This window comes from Numenius arquata, chromosome 1 (assembly GCF_964106895.1).
Source record: "Numenius arquata chromosome 1, bNumArq3.hap1.1, whole genome shotgun sequence".
Classification (NCBI taxonomy): domain Eukaryota; kingdom Metazoa; phylum Chordata; class Aves; order Charadriiformes; family Scolopacidae; genus Numenius; species Numenius arquata.
In genome coordinates, this window is record NC_133576.1 from 17,076,876 (window position 1) to 17,097,902 (window position 21,027).

At 44.9% G+C, this 21,027-nt stretch overlaps 1 protein-coding gene and 3 non-coding genes across 4 annotated transcripts; 3 read left to right on the forward strand and 1 right to left on the reverse strand.

Annotated features, from left to right (window-relative positions):
- Window positions 1-5,802: 5,802 nt before the first annotated feature.
- TRNAD-GUC (transfer RNA aspartic acid (anticodon GUC)) lies at window positions 5,803-5,874 on the forward strand. Its single transcript has one exon. It is a non-coding gene; the product is annotated as a tRNA-Asp (tRNA).
- Window positions 5,875-6,349: 475 nt separating this feature from the next.
- Window positions 6,350-6,423, forward strand: TRNAI-AAU (transfer RNA isoleucine (anticodon AAU)). The gene has a single exon. It is a non-coding gene; the product is annotated as a tRNA-Ile (tRNA).
- A 266-nt stretch (window positions 6,424-6,689) lies between these two features.
- Window positions 6,690-6,761, forward strand: TRNAD-GUC (transfer RNA aspartic acid (anticodon GUC)). The gene has a single exon. It is a non-coding gene; the product is annotated as a tRNA-Asp (tRNA).
- A 459-nt stretch (window positions 6,762-7,220) lies between these two features.
- On the reverse strand, window positions 7,221-16,694 carry CPOX (coproporphyrinogen oxidase). The gene is made up of 7 exons (XM_074151871.1): window positions 16,259-16,694; window positions 16,026-16,169; window positions 15,181-15,291; window positions 14,092-14,233; window positions 11,542-11,760; window positions 9,635-9,739; window positions 7,221-7,759 (listed from the first exon to the last, which is right to left on the reverse strand). The coding sequence occupies exons 1-7, from the start codon at window positions 16,692-16,694 to the stop codon at window positions 7,672-7,674; spliced, it is 1,245 nt and encodes a 414-aa protein (XP_074007972.1). The 3' UTR covers window positions 7,221-7,671.
- Window positions 16,695-21,027: the final 4,333 nt, after the last annotated feature.

The following is a 21,027-nucleotide window of genomic DNA, read 5'->3' on the forward strand; positions in this document are numbered from 1 at the left end:
CTCTACAACTACTTGAAAGGACACTGTAGAGAGGTTGGTGCTGGTCTCTTCGCACAGGTAATTAATGACAGAACAAGAGGGAATGGCTTCAAGCTCCAGCAGGGTAGGTTTAGACTGAACATTAGGAAAGAATTTTTCACAGAAAGAGTGGTCGGTCATTGGAATAGGCTGCCCAGGGAGCTGGTTGAGTCACCATCCCTGGATGTGTTTTAAGAGACGTTTAGATGTGGTGTTGGGGGATATGATATAGGGAAGAACTTTGTAGTGTAGGGTAGATGGTTGGACTCGATGATCCCAAGGCTCTTTTCCAACCTGGATGACTCTATGATTCTATGATTCTATGGTTTAGTGGTGGAGTTGGCAGTGCTAGGTTAACAGTTGGACTTGATGGTCCTAAAGGTGTCTTCCAGCCATAACGATTCTATGATTCTGTTCTGGCTTTGAAGCGGTGCTAAGCTGAGGTGCTTTAGGTACAGCAAGCTTGGTTGCCTGCTGCCCACCATCTGCCAGGTTTGCCTTCCTCTGAGCTTGGAAATGAGGTTTGAAGTGAGCTCTGCTTCACAGAGAAGACTTGAATGGTGTGGCTAAAAGGCAAACCCACCCCCAAACCCAGCAACCCGTTGACTGCCTTGGTACTGCTATCTGGTAATCCATGGAAGGCATGGGCATGGTTTGGTGGGTGGTATATTGCATTCAGACCTTCAAAATACATCTCCCAATGAATGCTGCCTGCATTTTCCCTGCTAGGACGGCACCTAACCTGTCAGGTTGCTGAAGGCTCTGAACTCTAAGGGGAAAAAATTCTGATTTCAGCCTTAATAGAAGTATTCTTCACTTTGTGCCACAAACTTGGCACTATGTAATCAGTTTTTCATTAAACACCAAAAAGTGAAAACATTAACACAACAATTTAAAATATACTCAAGATTTTCTGTAGTGTTACTCAGTCTGTGGGGGATCAGGAACCTACAGAAAGATGTGATCAGGAGCTGGCATTTGTTAAGTGGCAGAAGAGTGAATACCTCTGGTGTGCCACCACACTTAGACATTTCAGCACATTTCTGCACATTTCTAATCAATTTCCCACATGTACATATGCTGTTTTGCTTCATCCATCATCATTACATGAGCACACGTGATGACTCACGTGACAAAGATGACATCCCAGATGTCCCTCTTCTTCGTCCACTGCCTTTTCCTGCCAAGCCCAATGGTCCGGTCCACGGTTCAGCAAATGGCCTCTTTGCCATGCCACTTAAAGGGCAGCAGCCACTCGCCTCTGCTTGTCTGCATCCTGCTTGTGCAAAGTCTCCTTGGCGCTACCAGGACAAGAGGCAGGGAGGTAGATTATGACATCAGGAAGCTACTGTGGTGGCCACTATCATGGTCACCATCAGAGTGAAGTTAGGTTACATTGGTTTTCCTGGAAAAGGAAAGGGAAGAGATCAAAGGTATTAAATTTGACTCATTAAAGGAAGCAAAAGGCGACATGTATTTCAAACATTTAATTCTAAGTATTGTATTTAGACAAATATCCGTCATCAGTCACCATCTTTCACCTGTAGGTTCCTGAAGCATATTTGAAAAGGCAGTTACTTAAGTAATTTCTTACTCCAGAAAGCAAAAAGAATATATACCTCTCCCTAGGCACCCTTTTCACATTAAAGACAGAAAAATGTTTTTTGAACTATATTCACACAGCATTTTTATGTTATAGAAGCAATACAAACTGTGCTTCTAGTGTTTTAATGTTTTTTTTTTAATACTGAAATAATTATTTCATAATTTTTTTGGAAAATGGTATTTTCAAAGGACTGAGTGATCAATAAATTAGAAAAAACTTTAAAAAAAAAAGGATCGGGGTTAAAATATGGAGGTGTATAAAGATAGAGGTTGAGCTTTGCAGACTGTCAGCAAAGGGGAGGAGCACCTTTGGAAGATACCTAAACTCATGCTGGCTGAACACAGTGGATCCTATTAAGACAGATAAGGAATCTGACTTCCTAGGATCTTCTCAGAGCAGGTCACGTGACACAAAAGACAGACCACAAAACTAATCAAAATTTTTCTGATGCCAAAGCTACATCAAATCGTTGCATATTGTCATTAAAAGCTTTCACAAACAAATGCAGTGCCAAAACCAAGACACTTGAATTCAGTAATGTTATTTCTCTATAAACAGCACATCATAACAGAGCCCTGGAACAGGCTGCCCAGGGAGGTTGTGGAGTCCCATTCTTTGGAGATTTTCAAGACCCACCTGGATGCAGTCCTGAGTAACATGCTCTGACATGCTCTGGGCAATCCTGCTTCGGCAGGGGAGTTGGACTAGATGATCTTTATGGTCCCTTCCAACTCTAAAAAAAAAAAAAAAAATTCAGTGAAATTTCCCATATTTCCTAAGCTTTGTTTTGGACTTATTTGATAAATGTGGCAGTATTCAGCAAAAACTCCTGTATTGCTTGGAAAATTTTAACCTCGGCAAATTGTAAAAAGTAGCAGCGTAGACTATTGGACTAAAGCCAAGAGACCCTCTTCTAACCAAACATGAGGGCTAAAATCTATTTACACTCTTAAAATACGGGCAAACTTCAAAGTGCATGTTAAAAAGGCTTTGAGTTATTGCTGAAATCCCTAGGCAGTTTGCAAAAGACCTGTTGTCTTGCAGAAAGACACCAATCTTATTTGTCCCAGTGCTAACATGAAATTTCATAAACTGAGGTAGTAAACTGGCTTCCAGTCTGTGCTTTTTTTTTTTTTATACTAGCCTGTCAGTTCTAAAAAGGATTCTGACTTGTTTGTTCTTTGTAATTTTCCATTCTGTACATTAATGTATCAAGGGTGATTGCCCAAATAATGGGCATATCTTCTTGTGTGCCAGTGAGGATGAAGATGAGAATGAGGAAGAGCACAGATGGAGCAAAAAGACTGCACATCCAGAACAAGCTCAGCAAAAAGCTAAGCTTTTAGATTAAGTTTCTGGTTTCATGTGTATGTGGCATATAAAATTGCTGGAAAGCACTGCATTTTGTTGCACTTGCATCTTCTGGCTCCTGGCATGCAAATTGCCAGTCGCTCTTTCTTCACTGAGAGATCTGCTCTGGAGAAGGTGTTATCCCAGAGGTTCTCGGTTGGGTTGTTAGTGCTGTTCCCCCTGTGGTGGGAATTGCCTTGGCTGGTGTTCCAGGTAGCTCAGCATGTCTTCTGTGGTCAAGTTCTTATTTTGCAGTGCACATGCCCTCGAGAGTTTTCCAGGCTTAGTGCAAATCGAGGAGAGGCTGGAGAAGCAGCCACTGCTTTGCAGATAAAATTCTGGCGTTAATCCTGGTCCCTAAAAAGGTGACCAACCCTGTCTTTCTCTGCCCTAAGGGGGCCAAAAGCACTATTTTATTTGGTCTTTGATGTACTGAAATTCTTCAAAGCTTTTGGGAAACCCAGGCTAAGTGTTTAAGTTTTCATTTAAGGACATTTGTTAGGACATAATTTTAAATCTGCCATTGTCAGTTATCTAATTACCTCTTAAGCTTGTGGGTATCGTTTTGGTTTCTGTGGGATTTTTAGGGGTTTTTCTTTGTGGTGGTTGTTTTTAAGAGGATGAATTATTTTATGGCTGTATTTCTTAAATGTCAGTGAGGATTCAGACAAGCTCAGGGCGTCTGATTAAGATGGTATGCTGAAAATGTTACTGTTCTTAGTCATCTACCTTAAAAATCCTGAGCAACGGTTTGGCTGCGAGGCAGCAGTGTCCTGTCTGCATGCAGATCAACTTGTGAACTATTACAATTTTCAGCCTAGTGTCCTACAGTAAAGAGTGTATGTTTTGCAGGGCAAAATGGAAGGAGAGAGGTAGGCGACACAGATTATCTCCTGGAAGTTCTTCAACACTTCAGCCCCTTCTGCAGGTTTGAACATGGAGCACGACATAAAAATCGTATTGCAGGAAGACGTGGCTCAGGGATTTCTGAAATTGCTCTCGTCTTCGAAAGGTACAGGGGCTTCCCATTTCTCCACAGAACTTTAATTGTTGAGGGAAAAAAAAAAATCTTTGATGCTAACATACGATTTTTTCTCTCTCTTACCTGTCCTTCGTTTCTGCAGCTGATATTACTGGAACAATGTGCTCTCACTTATTTTTATTTTTGCATTTTGCACTCAAGAACCACCAGAATATGCACAAAAGTTCAGTGTGATGAATCCAAGTTTTCAAACGTATTTGACTGTCAGCATCAGGATGAAAGGATGCAAAGGTGTAGAACTGCGCTGTTCTGTGCTTTGAATTTAACTGTTCATTACTCTGATATCAGTTTACAGTGAGATGAGGTCTACTTACAATAGCAGAAACACGAAGTAGACCTTACAGCTTCTCTCTTCTCTGACTAGTGTTTTTTGTTATGATGTTTCTTGATCTCAAAACTCTAACAAAATCCTTGAAAAGTGTGTTTGTGAGAGAGCATGAGACAGACTGGAGTTTAAAAGCTAGATTCTGCTTAGGACAAGTCCTCTTCATCTGGCATCTGGAGTGGTTTTATGGTTTCAGTACTGTTTCCCAAAATCTTTTGATGGGCTTCCTGAGGACTGTGGTCTCTTTGATGGATGAAAACCTGCAGTCTTGGGAGCCACACAGCGTTGGTGACCTAGTGATGCTGCTGAGGGGCCACAAGAGGAAAACACCATCTGCTGAATTCAGAGCACGTCAGGTTTGCTTTCCTTAGGTATATGGCTTTTTGCAAATTCTTCCAGCTCTGCAGCTAACTAAATAATTATTTTCTGTGGACTGTCCACAATTATTTTGTTTAAGCCCCTGTATCTCGCTGATAAATTATGCTTTTTCAATTTAGAAGCTGCCTTTTTTTTTTTTTTTTTTTTTTTTTTGTGGGTGCTTCTATTTCTTTCTTCTTAATGCATGCCTGGGTCTTTCTGCTCTGTTGCATCAGGTGTCTCCTGTCCTATTCCTTTCCAGCTCCAGGTTTTCTCACACCAGATCTATGACCGCCTCCTCATCCCATGCATTTGTCAGTCTTCCAGTGCAGCTTTGCGACCTTTTTTTCAGGGAGTGCTGGAACGTCTGTGTTAAATGTTACCTGGTTTAGAGGAACCTCTTGCATTATCACGACACATTTGTATGCTTTCTCTGTGCAGCTGTTACCTTCTCTTTGCTTCCTAATACGCTCTTTTTATCAATGCATTTTATGATAGGTGGTGGTGGTGGCAAATGAAGTGGCAAAGGAGAGGCTCACCGAGGAGCTTAGCTTAGCCCTCACGCTGACGGTTGGTGAAGAAAAGGGCTTGGAATGCGATGACCTCCTCCTCCTCTACAACTGTTTCACAGGCTCAGAGGTATTTAACGGTATATGCTTTTTTTTTTTTTTTTCTTTCCACATAATGCCTGGATTTTACAAGTGATGTAATTGGGCTTTCCAGCTGGGGAAGGGATCACGGTGTCCTCTGACAGCAGGCGGTTTCAAGAAGACAGGGGCTCATCATCGGTGTAGGCAACGAGCCTGTCTTCCCTGCCTGCTGCAGTTTCGGGGGGGGGAGCCTGGGGGTTCACACAGACAGACAGACAGACAGACACACAACGCTCCACTGATTCACGGCTGCAGCCTCCTGCCGGCTCCCAGCCCGTGGTTTGGCGGAGGGACACCCCACCACCCCCGGGTAGCCTTCAGCTTGCCCGGAGGTGTCTCACCCTCCAGCTCTCAGTCCCATAGCGGGCAGGGCCGCGGGGGGTGGCAGGTGGGGGGGGAACTCCCGCAGACGACCCTTGGGGCTCGTCGAGGGAGAACCCCGCCCACACCCCTCTCCTCGTTAGTATAGTGGTGAGTATCCCCGCCTGTCACGCGGGAGACCGGGGTTCGATTCCCCGACGGGGAGGCGATATACCGTTTTACCCCTGGGGAGCGGTCCTCCTCCCTCCGCAGCCCTGTCGCGGCTGAGAAAGGGGGGCGATGGGGAACCGCTCCTGAGCGGTGGCGAAGTCGTGCGTGTTGTCGGGGGCGGCAGCGGCTTGGAGAGAGGAAGGGGGAAGCTTGGAGGGTCGTTTCGGTGCCCCCCCCCCTCCCAGCCGCGAGGTGCGTGTACGTGTGCGGCCCTGCCGAGCCCTCGCAGTAACGAGGGTGGCACAAAAAACCTGAGAGTCTTCAAAGTCTCAGTTTTAGCAATTCTCGTCAACCCGGTCAATGCCTGTGCTGCTGTGCCAGAGCTCCCTGCCTGAAACGACCGGCAGACGCCATGTTTAAAAAGAACGGGCGCGGTAAGGCCGAGGAAGAGGCTCCGGGCCGGGGTTGCACCCGCGGTTTGTCCCTGAGAGGACCTGAGCTGCGAGTACTCCAAAATGGTTTCTCAGAGCGGCCGGTTAGCTCAGTTGGTTAGAGCGTGGTGCTAATAACGCCAAGGTCGCGGGTTCGATCCCCGTACGGGCCATCTGTTTTTCTTTCCTCGCTTCCACCGAATGTTTTTTTCCCTTTAGTATATTTTATTTCATTTTTGAGGAGGCAGCGTGACACGGGAATGAACACGGTAGCCCCAAACCGGAAGCTTGACGTTCGGCGATGGGAGGGCAGCGAGCGTTAGGCACCCCACCGCGCGCGGCCGTCGGGGCAGCCGCTACACAGGGACCGGAAATCCGCCACCACCAGCGGTGACGTTGTGCTACGTCATGGCGGGAAGCCACTCAACTACCACCTCCTTCCTCGTTAGTATAGTGGTGAGTATCCCCGCCTGTCACGCGGGAGACCGGGGTTCGATTCCCCGACGGGGAGATGGTGGTTCTTTTCTTCAGCTGGGGCAGGAGTGCAAATTGCACCCCCATTGCTTTTCCACACGGGGTCCTCGACAAGGTTTGTGCCAGAGTAAAAAGGGCAATCAGTCCAGGGCTAGGAGTAGCGAAGGGCTATTACGGAGGACATCAAAAGTCCTATTTGGAGGACCGTGGGGCAACAGCCAACAGTTTCCTGATCTGTCCCCAACCTCCCTGGCAAAGGAGCGATGATATCCAGGTTCCTTGATCACAGCCAAGTTGTGCAGCACCCAAAGAATTTCTCCTCAAAACAGACAGCTGGCCTTTGGCTTTCATCAGGCTAGACAAGACCCCAACCCAGAATCTCCCATTTACTGATTGGTCAAGTCATGCTACTGCAGCACATCTTAAAACACTATTTAGCATCAAAATACACGTGGTTAAGTACCACCTTTTTCACAACTACCTGAAAACAGAGTTTAGGGTTTAAAATGATACCAAATATTCCCTTTATTCTTTAAAAAAATATTTCTAAAACATACCAACATTTTCTAAGAGTAAGCAGTGCTATTTAGGCACAGATAATGCTTTCATTCCACTGGGAGAACACTTCACAGTAGTTTACCATTTTGAAGTCCAACAAATCAGTTGAGGAACTTTTTAAGCATGCGTAATAGCCCTGTGAGGGAATCATCAGTCCTCCACAAGGCAACATCAACAGGGGGTGATAACATTAGCTGATCAATCTTAAAGAATGAGTTCACATAATTGCAAGTTATAACAAGTCTACAGCATTATTAAGGCACCAGGTAAGAGTATAAATAACTACACTAAAACGCCACGCAACAGCGGTTTGAATGAGCTGGTTTGCAGACGTTCCTGTTCTTTCATAATGGCTCAGTGTAAGCAATCCATCTTGTTCATGATCCGTGTCAGTGCACCCAGTCTTTGGGATTGCGCAGAACCTCCAGGATTTCTGCCTCTTTCGAGCTCTCTGGAGGGGTGTGCATGTACTCCCACCTGCAGGGAGAGGGGAAACTCATTCAGACTGCCCATATGGCTGTCACCTGTCCCGTACCCAGCTGTGTTTGCACTTGAGTTGCCTTTTCTGAGAATGCAAAGCTATATCCACAGTTGATACCCTCCGATCAGGTGACAGATATGGCTACAAATCATTAAGTGCAATAAAAACAAATAATAACACTGGAAGAGACAGGAGAAATGTTAGCTCAATCTTTTTCCCAACTTCTTGAAAGGCTGGAAGAACAAGCTAAAAAGAAAGAGCAATTCTCCCTACCCCACAATCCATGCAGGTTTATTTGCAAACATCTTTTAGCAGTCTCTTGTGACACACCAGTATCACAAGGAAGATGTGCCAAAAAAGAACCCAGGGAGAGTAAGGATGTGAGACCTGAGGGAAATTGCCAGCTTCAAGTTTTACCATTTGATCCTGATGCAATATTTTCAGCCACCCAGGACAAGTATTTCCAGAAGCTGGACTGGAAGTACTACAACCTTGGTTTTAAAAATAAAGTTGATGAGAAACCACTTTTTATCGAAAAGGCAATTAAGAGGCATGACAGAGAACAAAAAGTATGAGCAGTTACAAAGAGATGGATACAACCTTTCGCCATTTTTTTCCCCCAGAAAGGAGCCACTCATGATGGAAACAAGCAAAACCAGATCACCCCAGCAATGGAATCTAAAGGTAGGAACATACTACACTGCCAGGTGAGGGACACATTTGGTGTTGGCAGCGGGATGAAGCTATATGGTGAGACCAGGACTGCCTTCACGGTTAAGGGGTAGCAGGCAAAGTTGAGTTATGCTAGCAGAGGGAAGTCACTAATGGAGTCTAAGGAAATTCATGATATGATCAGTGGCACAGGCCCTATCTGAAAGCAACCTAAAAAGCGGCATAAACAGTAAATGACAGTTTACTGATGTTGCAAGATTAAGCAAGATAGGTTAAAACCTAAAAAAGCAGTTGAAAAGAGTTAATATCAAGCCAAGCAACTGAGCAATAAAATGGTAGGTGAAATTCACTGTTGATTGATCTAAAGGGATGCACACAGAAAAAAAAAGTTACGTACACGTTGAGAGACTGAGTTAACTTTTATTGCCCAGAAAAGATCTTGGCATCATAACAATTCTATGAAAAAGCCCGCTTAGCAGCAGTCAAAACCAGCAAACACCATATCAGGATTATTAAAGGAATAATGAACTAAAATATCATTTTGCCACTGTATGGATAAACATATGTAGATTATGTTCCTTATCCCCAGTTCAGAAAGGTCATAGAAAACTTAAGCCTAGACAAAAGTGGCAAATGTGATCAAAGGTATGGAACAGCTACTACACAAAGACTAAGAAAGAGGGGGACTTGCCAGCCTGGAAAACAGATAATGAAAAAAACAGAAGCCTGTAAAATAAGAACTATCATGGAGAAAATGAACAAAACCAGAATCTGGTTACTCTCTTAAAAGTCTAATGAAGTCATCAGGTGCAAGCAGAAAACAAAGAGGCACATTTTCATACAACACAGTTAACTGTGGAACTCCTTGCCACAGGCTCATCAGGACTGCCAGAAGCTCACATGGTTTCAAAAGAGCTACTCATCAAAAACCCATGGAGCGAGGAGGGGAAATCTATCAAGAGGTACTAAGCACAAAAATACACTTTTTTGTCAGAAAATATCCAGGCCACACATTATTGTAAACTGGGCAAGTGTAGTAGACCAGAGAAGCTTCTGCATTTATTTGGCCAATTCTTGTATCGGGCATGAACTAACCACTGCTAAGAGGCTGGACACCAGGACAGACTTTTGATTTAATCCTATAAAGTATTTTAATAAGAACAGTGCCTACCTGCAAGCCCACAGGGTTATGCCCTTACCTTGCAGTCAGTGGCAGAGACATAAGAATGCTTTCAATTCTTGATCCTGGTGTCAGAAGGCCAAACTTTGTACCTCTGTCATAAACCAAGTTGAACTCTACGTACCTATGGCGAGTGAAGAGATGCAACAGAAAACCAAGTTTATTATCAGAAATGACTTGTACCTTCTTCAACTAGCAGACACTAAACAAAACCAGCTTGTCTTTCTGCTGTGTGAGGTGCCAGTAGGAACCCTGTTCTGGGGCCAACTCTTCTCCAGCATCTTCTGTGTAGGAGCGTGGCCTTGCCACTCCACAAAGCATCGGAAGTAATGACATTAGCTAACAAACAAGAGCAGAAAAACTATCCAAACAGAGTATTCTGCATGGTGCTATACTAGCTTACTTATGCTAGGCCTCAACCCTGCTGGTAAACTTGACACCAAGTTTAGCTTGGTTATGCTAGTACTCTTATGTGGTGGTCTCAGATATTAAAAGGAGTCTTAAAGGAACTGGAAATGATCACAGGAAAAACTCTACTGTGCAGTCCTCCACGCTGAAGGACACATAAGCAGCAAGGTCAGAACAAGATTATCTGCTTCTTGGGGAGATCTGGAAAGCAGCAGAAGTCAGCTTCAGAGTGCTGGCTGGGACTTCTAAGTGCCGAAATAGATGGTTTTCTGCCCCCAGCATAGGAAGAGAGAAGTGACAATTCCGCAGGGGTTATCGTAATAACCAGTACTGAGGCATTAGTACTTAACAGAGGTACAGGAAGGGAGGAGCTCTTATCTATTTGCAGAAATGGAGAGCTTTGCCTAGCCCAATAACCTGCAAACAGACCCAGGGAAATAAGCAGGCCTCATCAGCTGGTCCTGGCTGCAGCTTTAAGAAGCTATTCCCCCTTATAACCTTAGCAGGTTTGCTAAATCCCATCCACAGACTGGATCCTGAAAGCCCAATGCTCCCAGGAAGAGTCCCACAAAATTAAGCATATATCCTTATTTGAGCAACTGCTGCAGGCCAGTTATTTAAACACGAACGCTTGCACCCTTCTCTATGCCACTCTTTGCAGATTTCTCTGCAGAAGAGGCAGAAATTAGAGACTTCCCAGTTCTGCACAGACCACACGTATTCTCATTTCTCTGCGTGCTTACACAATAATAGGACACAGAGAAAGGAGTGCAACTGTATCTGCCAATGTACTTAAGCTTTTGCAGCATTAGCAGTTGTCCACTTTAATAAGCATCCTCCAAAGTCCCTTCAGTTAAAGTGACTTTGGACCATGCCAGAAAAACAAAACCCCTTTGTATCTTTGTTCCTTTACAAAGACTTCACTCTGTCCTCATTTCAATGCCAAGATCAGATGGAATAAATATGTATGTAAGAAGTTGAAAGTACTCCTGGGTGCAATTATTCCATGACTTTCTGGGATTTAGCTTCGTTACTGGTTAAGAAGTGTGACTCCCTCACCGTTACACTCCTCATGTCACTGGGCAGTCCTATTACCCGTATCATTGGGCTGCAGGAAAAGGCAAGATTCAGGACACTGAGCACACAGGCACCCCTTTGCCTGTTACAAAGCAGCAGCTTTTCTTGGTTTCTGAAGGACTAGGAGAGAAACTGTGGCATTCTGTTTGAGTTGCTTTGTGCTGCAACACCGGAGAGTGGGGGAAATGGATGAGGGTGAGCTGCTAGCTTCTTTGCACCCTCCCCAGCAATCTAGCATTTGATTTCAAAAATAGTTCTGTACACAAAAATGTTGAAATTCTCTGGCAAGCTTTAGAGCACTTATGCAAATGTAGCCCATAGCACAACAGGACATAATATGCACATCAGGACATAAACCCTGCAACCATGAAGAACTAGCCACTTTTTCTCTTGCCAGCGTAATCCACCTCCAGAGTATTATTTTGCTCCTTCAGTACTCACCGTCCTCTCCGAAGCTGCTGCCACTGCTTTTCCTCTGGTGTGAAGGAGTCGTGGCAGTGCCTTTTCACAATGGGAATGTAACAAGGCACAACAGCTTTGGCACAACTCTTCACAAACTGGAATACTTCCTCCTTGGAGGGAGAGTCCATGTCATCAAAAAATATCCCTCCGATCCCTCTTCGCTCACCACGGTGCTTGATATAGAAGTAGTCATCACACCTAGGAGAGGTAGCAATTATTAATATGGTCCACAATATTCAAAGAAACGAACAGAACTCCAAACAGCTATGTGGCACAGGATGGCACTAGTGAAATACTGATGAAAAGTCAGCTCCGGTAGTGCCAGATGCCCCACTGACTGCTGAAAGCCAGGATGGTACAGCACCATCTGGAAAGTGCTCCTGCATTCAATTACAGTAAAAGCTCTGATTAAATCGTCTCTGCAAAGCTACATATCGCTGCACAGTCACTGAACACGTAACACTCAAACACCATGGCAGATACTTCCATGTGGAGTGATCCAATCCATATCCTCTACCAACGAGGAGAGACACATGCTTTCAAGACTTCACCCTAGGAGCTTTTTCTAGATTTCATTGCCAGAATTCCATATAGATCCTAAATTGTATGTACAGCTTTCAGATGAACTCAAAATAAACTTGGAAGAGAATCTCTTTATTCTTTTTGCCATTCTAGTGAAAGAATTGATTTTCTGCATTGAAACTAAAAGAATCTAAAAACCCAGTACCAGATAAGAAAGCCACTTTCACTTGAAGAAAAATTAAAAGGGAGGCAGCCTTCTTTGGAAGGAGGCTTTTTAATAGTTAAACTTGGAAGATGGAGGATTCTAGCAGTGGTTGTTCATGGCTCATGTTCAAGTTTATCAAGGAGTAAGTGCAGCTTATCCTACAATAGGGAGGCAATTAATCTCTTTTGTATTTACTGTATGTAGGTGTGCAATTACTCTAAGTTAACTGATTCATTGTATCCACACCCTATATTGCTTATAGCTGCTTGCTTGGGTAGCCATGCCCTGCAAGTCTTCACGTGTGGGAGAAATGCAAAGGAAGTAGGAAGCAGAAACCATCAACAGCAAGGAAACCCTGTCTTCCTTTAGGACATGCATGTATACATCCACGGTTGCTGTTCTCAAGCAATATAAATGGCATGGTCATAGCAGGAGACACGTGTAGATGTAACAGATAACCTAAGTAATTTTTTTATTCACTGGAATGATCAGCTTTTTGGGGTTTTATAGCAGCAGGAAAAGTTAGGAAAAAAAGGCTGAGTCAGATATGCAAGAGAACAAGCCTGACAAAAGTCTTAAAGCTAGATCAGGAAGACAGCATGGTAAACATAACAAGAGCTTTTATGTTTGAGAAAGGTGGGAAAAGGGGCAATGCTAATTAACAAAGCTCAGAGGAGTTTCACACTACTCCAGCAGTAAGAACCGTATGCCCCTACATAACTGCTGTTGCTTGCAGCAAACACTCATGCTGGGACTCAGAAAACTGCCTTTGTCCATGGGATACAATTGGTCCTCCCCTGGGCTGCTTTCAGACTAAGAACAGGAATCCTTCTCTCCGACCCCCTGCAGCTGGCATTGCTAGCCTACTTAGGCTGCAAACAACCTCACCATGAAGGCAGACACTCAGAACTACCATGCAAAAATTCCTCAGAGCACAAGACTGTAGTCTTAAGGTTGTGTAAGATGTGCTCCTCTAAGTGATTCACACCCGAGCTACAACACCCACTTTATCTCCTGTCCTCAGACAAGACCTGGTAGCTTACAAAAGGGTAACCCCTCCCTCCTGGATACCACAGCTTGTAGCAGATAGGATTATCAGACACAGAGCAGCAAGTCCCCACTGAACAGTGAAGGATCCCATCACCTGTATCTCTCGGCTCAAGAAGAGCATTCAAAGTTTGCATCTTTAGAGAATATATTGTTCAACTCTCAGTGAATGTGTCACTGGAAAAAAAGTACAGCTTCATCAAAATTATGAAGCTTCTACATTAAGGACAAGATCCTTTACCTACCTGGCAACAAAAAAAAAAAAAAGTTAATAAATGTCAGACTGAAGGCAGAAAAAACAGAGTCGGATTTTCAGAAATGCAGCACTGGCCCAAGAGCTCACACTAAAGCCATGCACATTTACCATGACTTCACTCAAAGGAGAATTAGTGCAAGTCCATGGGGCAAAAGTCTTGTCCTAGTTTAATACCAGAGGCTAAAACGATCTTTTGAGTTGCTTAGTGAGGTCTGTGGCTTGCAAAGTCTTGTAGAGTCAGCTTGGTTTTTATTCAGGCTATGGATTTATGATCCTAGTTGTCAGCCCTCTGATTTGAAAAGCTCAGGTCTCTGTAAATAAGAGACTGCTTTAGCCTACATTTTGTCCCAGTACACATCTGCCATTTTTCATTAGGGTCTCCTGATATTTATCAAAAGGCAGAGTAGAACCTGCTGTTCCTAGAATAGACTTCACTGGAGATACCAGTGCTGCCTTCTGCTCCCACAAAAGGAACCCAAGAGCATCTCTCCTCACATACCATTTTTTGTACTTGGGATACAGCTTCAGATCATGCTTGTCACAGGCTTCTTTCAGAGTCTTGTGAAAATGAATGGCATCCTCTTCATTCAGGTACGTTGGAGTGAGGTCAGTCCCACCACCAAACCACCACTGTTTAGTTCCTATAGGAGAGAGGCAAGCAGCAATATTTTTCTTTTGAACTTCTGAACAGAAATATGTTACTAGTCGTTCACCAAGAACCAACAACTACTTTTACAATACAAAACAAAATCATCCTAAACACCAATCGTGAAAAATTTGAGTTCAAGGCAGTGCAATGACTGGTGACTTCAGGAAAACATGAAACAGATTTCAAAGCAGTGAAAACCATTTGATCAGTATTTTGGAGAGCTGACTGACTACAGGATATCAATTTCACAAAACGGGCTGACGACTCCTATTCAGAAATCCAGAAACTGCACACCAAAGAAAGGGAACATCATTATTAGATTCAGGCAAGTAATTGACTATAAATGATCCATAATGCTCTGGCAAAATAACTGAAAGAAAACTGTCTTTGAGCTTCTGACAGTACGTACACTGTCACAAGGTACAGACGGGCTCTCAGCATGGGACCACCTAGCCTACAGTCCTGCTTCTGACAGCAGCCAGAGGCAGAAACTCCAGGAAGAAAGGCACGGTGCACGTAGAGAGCGTTACCTCTGACAGTACGTCCTCCCAGCTTCTGAGACAAAGGTCTATCCTGACCAGAATGCTTATCAGTCCTTCACAGACCTTTCTTCTACTAAATTCTAGACTTGCTTCTTTGAATATGTTTTACACTTATTTATAACCTCCTACACTTTAGTTTCGGGCTGAAGCCCTTGGTCTACGCTCAAAAAGTAACCTGCAAACACTTTACTGTACCAGATGCACGCATCACACTGATTTTACAAAGGGACAAACGAAGGCCCAGGGGTTAAGAGATCCATCGCTACACAGCAGACTCTTGGCACAGCTTTGAGCGAACCCAGACAGGTTCTTAACCTCTCACCCTCGCCATGCGTGCCCGTCTCCTTCGTACAGAGTCACATGCTTCATACCTACTTCAATGGATTACACCTCTTACCGTCTGCTTCCTCGATTTCAAAGTATCTGTAGTTGAAGTGCATGGTTGGAACATGAGGGTTCTTTGGATGGATAACAGAGCTCACACCCATGGCACAAAAAGGTAGTTTTCCTAGATAAGATGATACACAGAAAAAAACCTTAGGTTTTTTCAAATAACTTCATTTATAATAATTTAAAGAACATCACTATTTTTCCTTAGGTTCCACTACAAGAAAATTTCTGATGTTGGGTCACCATAATTATTAATCAATGTGCAATTTACTTCTCAACCACACACTTCCGTGTGCCTAACTAAAAGCTTTTTTTGGTATTTGTCCTAAAACGCAATCATATGTCAGAGCACCCATTAGATGAAGACCACTTTAACCATACGGCACTGCTAACTAAGGCTTTCCACCACCAGAGTGGTGGAAAGTCCTCAAAGTTACCCTCTACTATACAAACGTGGATTGAACCCCCTTTAGCTTTCAGGTCTTTTTGGTTCTCTCCCTCCACCTCTTTGGCACGTAACTCCTGCGCCGTTTCACTGTTGAGCTACAGCGTCATTATTGAGGAACCACTCGTGCCTACAGTACGTTGCCTACAGCCAGCAAGACAAGAGAGAGAAGCCCTCTGACACCTTGCTTTTTAGGGATATGGAAGTCCACCTGCCAGGCGCACTGGTTAGCAACTACCATGATACAAATGAAACCTTTCCATGAGCGTGGATCAGTCTGGTCTCCCTCACTTTCTACTCCAAGGCCAGATCCTGCTTTCAGAGCACCCCCACAGCCACACTGGGGTGAAACACACACACACACCTCCCGCTCCCCTACTCCACCTCCCCGCCGCCGGACACCTTACCGTCTTTGGCCTTCAGAGACTTCCCCCTGCTTCGCATCTGCCGCGCTGCCTCCTCGGACAGGAGCCCGGACACCACGGACACGTTGACACCCGCCTTCTCGAAGACCTCGCCGTCCTGCAGCACGCAGCTGATGCCGCCTCCGCCTGACAACGCCAGGGTCACCCCGCGCCGGGGCCACCGCCGACCCCCGGGGTGCCCCAGCCCGGGGTGGCCCCCCCCCCAGCCCCCGTACCTTCCTTCCTCTCCCAGGTATCGACTGCGAAGGAGGCGCCGGGGTCCAGCGCGGCCAGGGCGCGGCACACCTCCCCCTGCGTCTCCATGATGAGCAGCTCCATGCGGCTCCGCAGCTCCCGCCGCCGCCGCCGCAGCTCCCGCAGCCCGCTCACCGGCGGCGCCATGAACCGCCGCCGCAGCTCCTCCTCCTCCTTCTTCTCCTCGTCCTCTTCGGACGCCGCCATCGCGGCCTGCTGCTGCCGCCGCCACAGCCCCAGCCCCAGCCCGCCCAGCGCACCCGCCGCCGCTGCCGCCAGCGTGGCCCGCCGACCCCCCCGGCCCGCCGCCAACCCCGGCGGCGCGGAGCCCAGCGCCCGCCGCCCTGCCGCGGCGGCGAGGCCGAGGGCGGGCGGGCCGCGGGCGACCCCGCGAAGCAGCTGTACGGCCACCGCCATGACGGTCACCGGCGCCGCGCTGCCGGCGGGGCGGGACCCGGACGGGGCGGGAACCGGGGCGGGGCGGGGCCGGGCCGCTCCGCGGGGTATATAAATACGTGTTTATATAGGTAAATATAGGTAAAATAGGTAATATAGGTAAAATATTTTATGTATGCCTGTGCCTGTAGAGGAGGGTCCGTCTCGGCGGGGCGCCCGCTGTCCTTGGCGCCCGTAAAGCGCTTCTACGTTGTAGCATCAAATAACCCGGTTCGTTCAGCGCAGCCGTTTGAGGCTGCAGAGTCGTTGCGTGAGCAAAGGCTCGTACAGGGCCAGGGATGGCTGGAATGGGATTAAAGATTTATTTTCTCGAGCTGTCCTATGAACTGAATGGAATTGCTTACCTGTGTGTGGTATTGCTGGTTTTATACTCACAGTCATGGTTTTTAGAACCTGACCAGAAGGTGGGACCGCCAGTTTAGTGCAATGGGAATATTTCCCATGGATTTCAGAGGGCACATGCTTATGCCTTCTTTGTTCTTTCAAAAGTTGAAGCACAGTTTTTTTTCCCTAATAAAGTAAGAACTTTGAGTAATAAGGAGAAAGGTTATGTAGAACCAGATGTTGAAAGGTACTGATTATCACCAACTTACAGTTCAGAGTACGATTTTCTCAGTGCTGATGTTGGCACCAGATCCATTAAAATTATTTTCTATTTTCTCAGGTGCCATGACCGTCTGTATCAACAGCGGGATAGTACAACAAACCAACTAGCACAATGACAAAAGACTTTAGCAAACAAATAAAACCACACTTTTCCTTGAGCAAACACCTAAGTGACAGTGCAGCTGTGAATGATGGTACTGTGCTGAACTGAGCTAGGAGAGTCTTCTTTCAAATCAAACAGCTGATTTACTAATGTTATTTTTTTAATTACGGACATTGTAAATTTCTAATAAAAAATTACATTTATTAAACCTGTCATCGATTGAGGAACAGTATCAGGGTTAGGCTGAGAAAAATAACAGCTGCCTCAAAAGCCCAGCCCTGCAAGGTTTGTGCACTGGTATGGGACTGTTCCTTGGAAACAGTGAACTTCTGCTATTTCAAGTCTGTTTTGCACCTGTGGTAGCCAAGAGGAGATCAGTTTCAAGGGTGGGTCTGTGGAAGTCGAGGAGATTTGTCCCTAATATGGACCAGGGCTTCGTTATCTGGCTCTTTTCATTGTAAGGTAATTTGGGGGGGGGTGGGGTGGGATGTGTATAAAGAAATAATGTTCACTCAAAGGTTTAGTCCACTTCTTCATTTCTGATCTGATTCTGCTCTTTGGCAGCAGAGGATGCTGTGAAGCTGCTGAAGCTCTCTAAGAAGGGAAGGAGACCTCTGAGCTGGACTCTTCTGCCATCAGCTGGAGGACAGGATCCCTGGTGAACCAGGAGACCTGAGCCACTGGAGACAGGACTGAGGATAGGAGTGTGTCATTATTTGCAAGAGAGATCTGTGGCAGAGGGAGAACGGCACTACCATCTCAGGGCTGTGGTAAGTCCGCTTAATTTGGCTGCACTAAGCAGCTTTTTCCACAGTTCTTTATCCAGGGCTGGCTGTGATAGCTCAGTTTCTTCTTGAATTGCATCCACTGGACTTACATAAACATTTTCATGGTAGCCAGTGTGCATTGTGCACTTCCATGCTGCTTACTGTAGTAAAGCTCTGTTCTCCTAGATACTACTATAATGGAAAAAATAAATGCTGAGGCCAAAAGATACTTCAAATGCCTTCATGCTGATGAGCATTTAATGGAAATTTTTTTCTGTATTAGGTTGAGTGCATACTTTGATTGATAACGTCTGGTAGTTTAGCTGGTGAGACCTCTGGAGGTCTCTAGTCCAACCCTAGGGGGTCACTGTTTCCAGGCTGGATGTGGTTGCACAGGGCCTTCCTTGTCTGGCTGCATTTGGAAAACCTGTAGGGGGGGCGGTTTGTCATCGTGCCTCAGCTTCTGCTCCAGCACGGCACCACCCCCACTGGGAAGAATTTTCTCTTCTATCTAGTGAGAATTTTCTTTGCTGCAACTGCATTGTCAGGTCAGCATCTTGCTCTTGCTGCTGAATCTTAGAAGCTCAACTTCTTTACAGACAGGGATTTCTTGGGCTGGATGCTGGAACGTAGTTAGACTGCACTCTCTGGTGGAGGTGAGGAGGAGTGACAGTGTAAAATTGGTACTCCTGCTGTTTCCATGCTGAATCCTCTCATGTTAACTCCTTCTGTGGGCCATTTAAGGTTGAAATGTCAGCCAAATGCCATATACTTTCCCTTTGCAACAGTGGGGAAGGTCAATTAGCACACAAGGCATAAAATGTGGCACCTTTCATAGGAGAGATTTACTGTGCTGACCGATAAAATAGCATGGTAGAGAGTAGCTCAAGCTTTCTTTTAATGTATTTGAACTAGTGTGCTTCACCACATTATTTCAGCTTGCCTCTCTTCACAGTATTGAGAATAGCAGCATGTACTGATGTGCGTGAGATGCTCAACAACTCAACAGTGGTAAGAAGCAAGAAAATGACTGCTTACATTTTGATATTCATTTTCAGTGCATAGTGTTGGTATGAAGGGTGGGGACTTTCAGTTTGTGTGGGTGCGGTTGAACTTCTGTGCTCTTCTGAAATACAAAAGGAAGAGGAAAAAGGACTCGAAGCTTAGACCAAAGGCAAAAGGAAAGCTTGGAATTGGTCCTTGCATTCGCTTGAACAAGAATCGAACCTGGGGAAATGTACTTTACCCTTTTTCAGTGGGCTAGGTGAAATTCCAAGGTCTTGACTTCCCTTTGAAATGTCTATGTCAATTTTTGAAGTCTGACCACAAATTTGCATGGTGAGATGACTTTGAATATTGTATCAGTGAGTCATCCATTTTCATACATGTATGTGTTGTGGTAGTGGGTGTCTTGTGGTGAGTTTTATTTGCAATGAGAGTGAAGCCGTTACTTCTAAAGCCATTTAGAAGTTAGCCAAAACCTCTACCAATGCAAACCAGTGTAATTCTAGAGAAGGATGTAAAGCTACAGTGGTTTCAAGAATATTTGAATAACTAGACTCTTATCTACGTTTTTATGTAAGGTGACCTCCAGTGAAAAAAAGAATACTGCTAATTTTCTTTCTTTCATTATTGCTTTTTTTTTACCTCTATTTTTAAAGGAGCTCTGAAGCTTCTCTGCTGCCTGTATTTAGGTGCTGTCTACCTTGTTTTTCTTTTCTATGAGAATTTATGCACAAATAGAGTATTAACAAAAAACCAAGAGAGACTTCACATTCTAAGGAAGTGAAGGATGGTCAGGTCTGATTCAGAGTGAGACAGGCCAATGCTTTCACTGAGGCTGTTTGATACTTTTGTTTTGAGCACTGAATTAATGCCAGTTCTTATCAGAAAATTGGAAGAACTTCATTGAGAACAGAAAAATTCCCCACCAAGTTGGCACTTCTGTTAATTCTAAAGTTAAAAGCCAATCTCATCCAGTTTACTCAATCACACAAAGCCTTAATTGTGACTTCAAAGTGATACTGAGGGCTTGCAAAGTTGAACAAGTGCTCTTGTTTAACAAAGACTCAAAGGTTTTGCATGATGGTATAAGTTGAATTAAGTTAGTATTTCAGTATGTGTCAGAGAGAGAAATAAAAGCTTTGGGGACTGAGCTGAAATGGTAGGTCATATGAAGGTTGTAAGAGAAAGATGAAAACTTTTCCAACTATGTCTGTCATCTCAGTAATTTGTCTGAATGGCAGGTTCATAGGAATCCCCCATTTTTTTCTTTACTTTTTTTTTAATGTGGGATTGATTCTTCTGGGTGTATGACAGAGGGAAAGGGTAACTACAGAACAAGAAGCTGCTGTGCTGAAATAGCTTCAGGCTACCTCCTGGAAGGTAAATGAAGTTGTGAAATGCTTTAGGAAAGCGTTTATTCGTCTAATGCTTGGTCACCTTTACAAAGTTAATAAAAGAGAAGAGAAAATGTGAAATGTAGCATTGCCCAAAGAGAGTGAATCCTCTGGAGAGGTTTGCACTAAACAATCAGGCCCCAAAATGAGCTGCATGCAACTTCCTCTGGAAATATGCTAATACTCCAGGTCAGGTACTACAGTCTTCCCTGTGGTGAGAGGTCTGCTTGTTGTTTTCCTGCTTCCTCCACACCCTCCCTTCAGCTCTGCCTTCAGATTTGCTATTACGTAACACCATCTTCATAAAACATCAGGAATTTTCCAAAACCATAGCTATTGCATGTGTGGCTTCATCAATGCTAGAAAGCCAAAGAATGACCTCTATCCCAGGCTTCCAAGAAAAGGGAAAGAATGAGCAG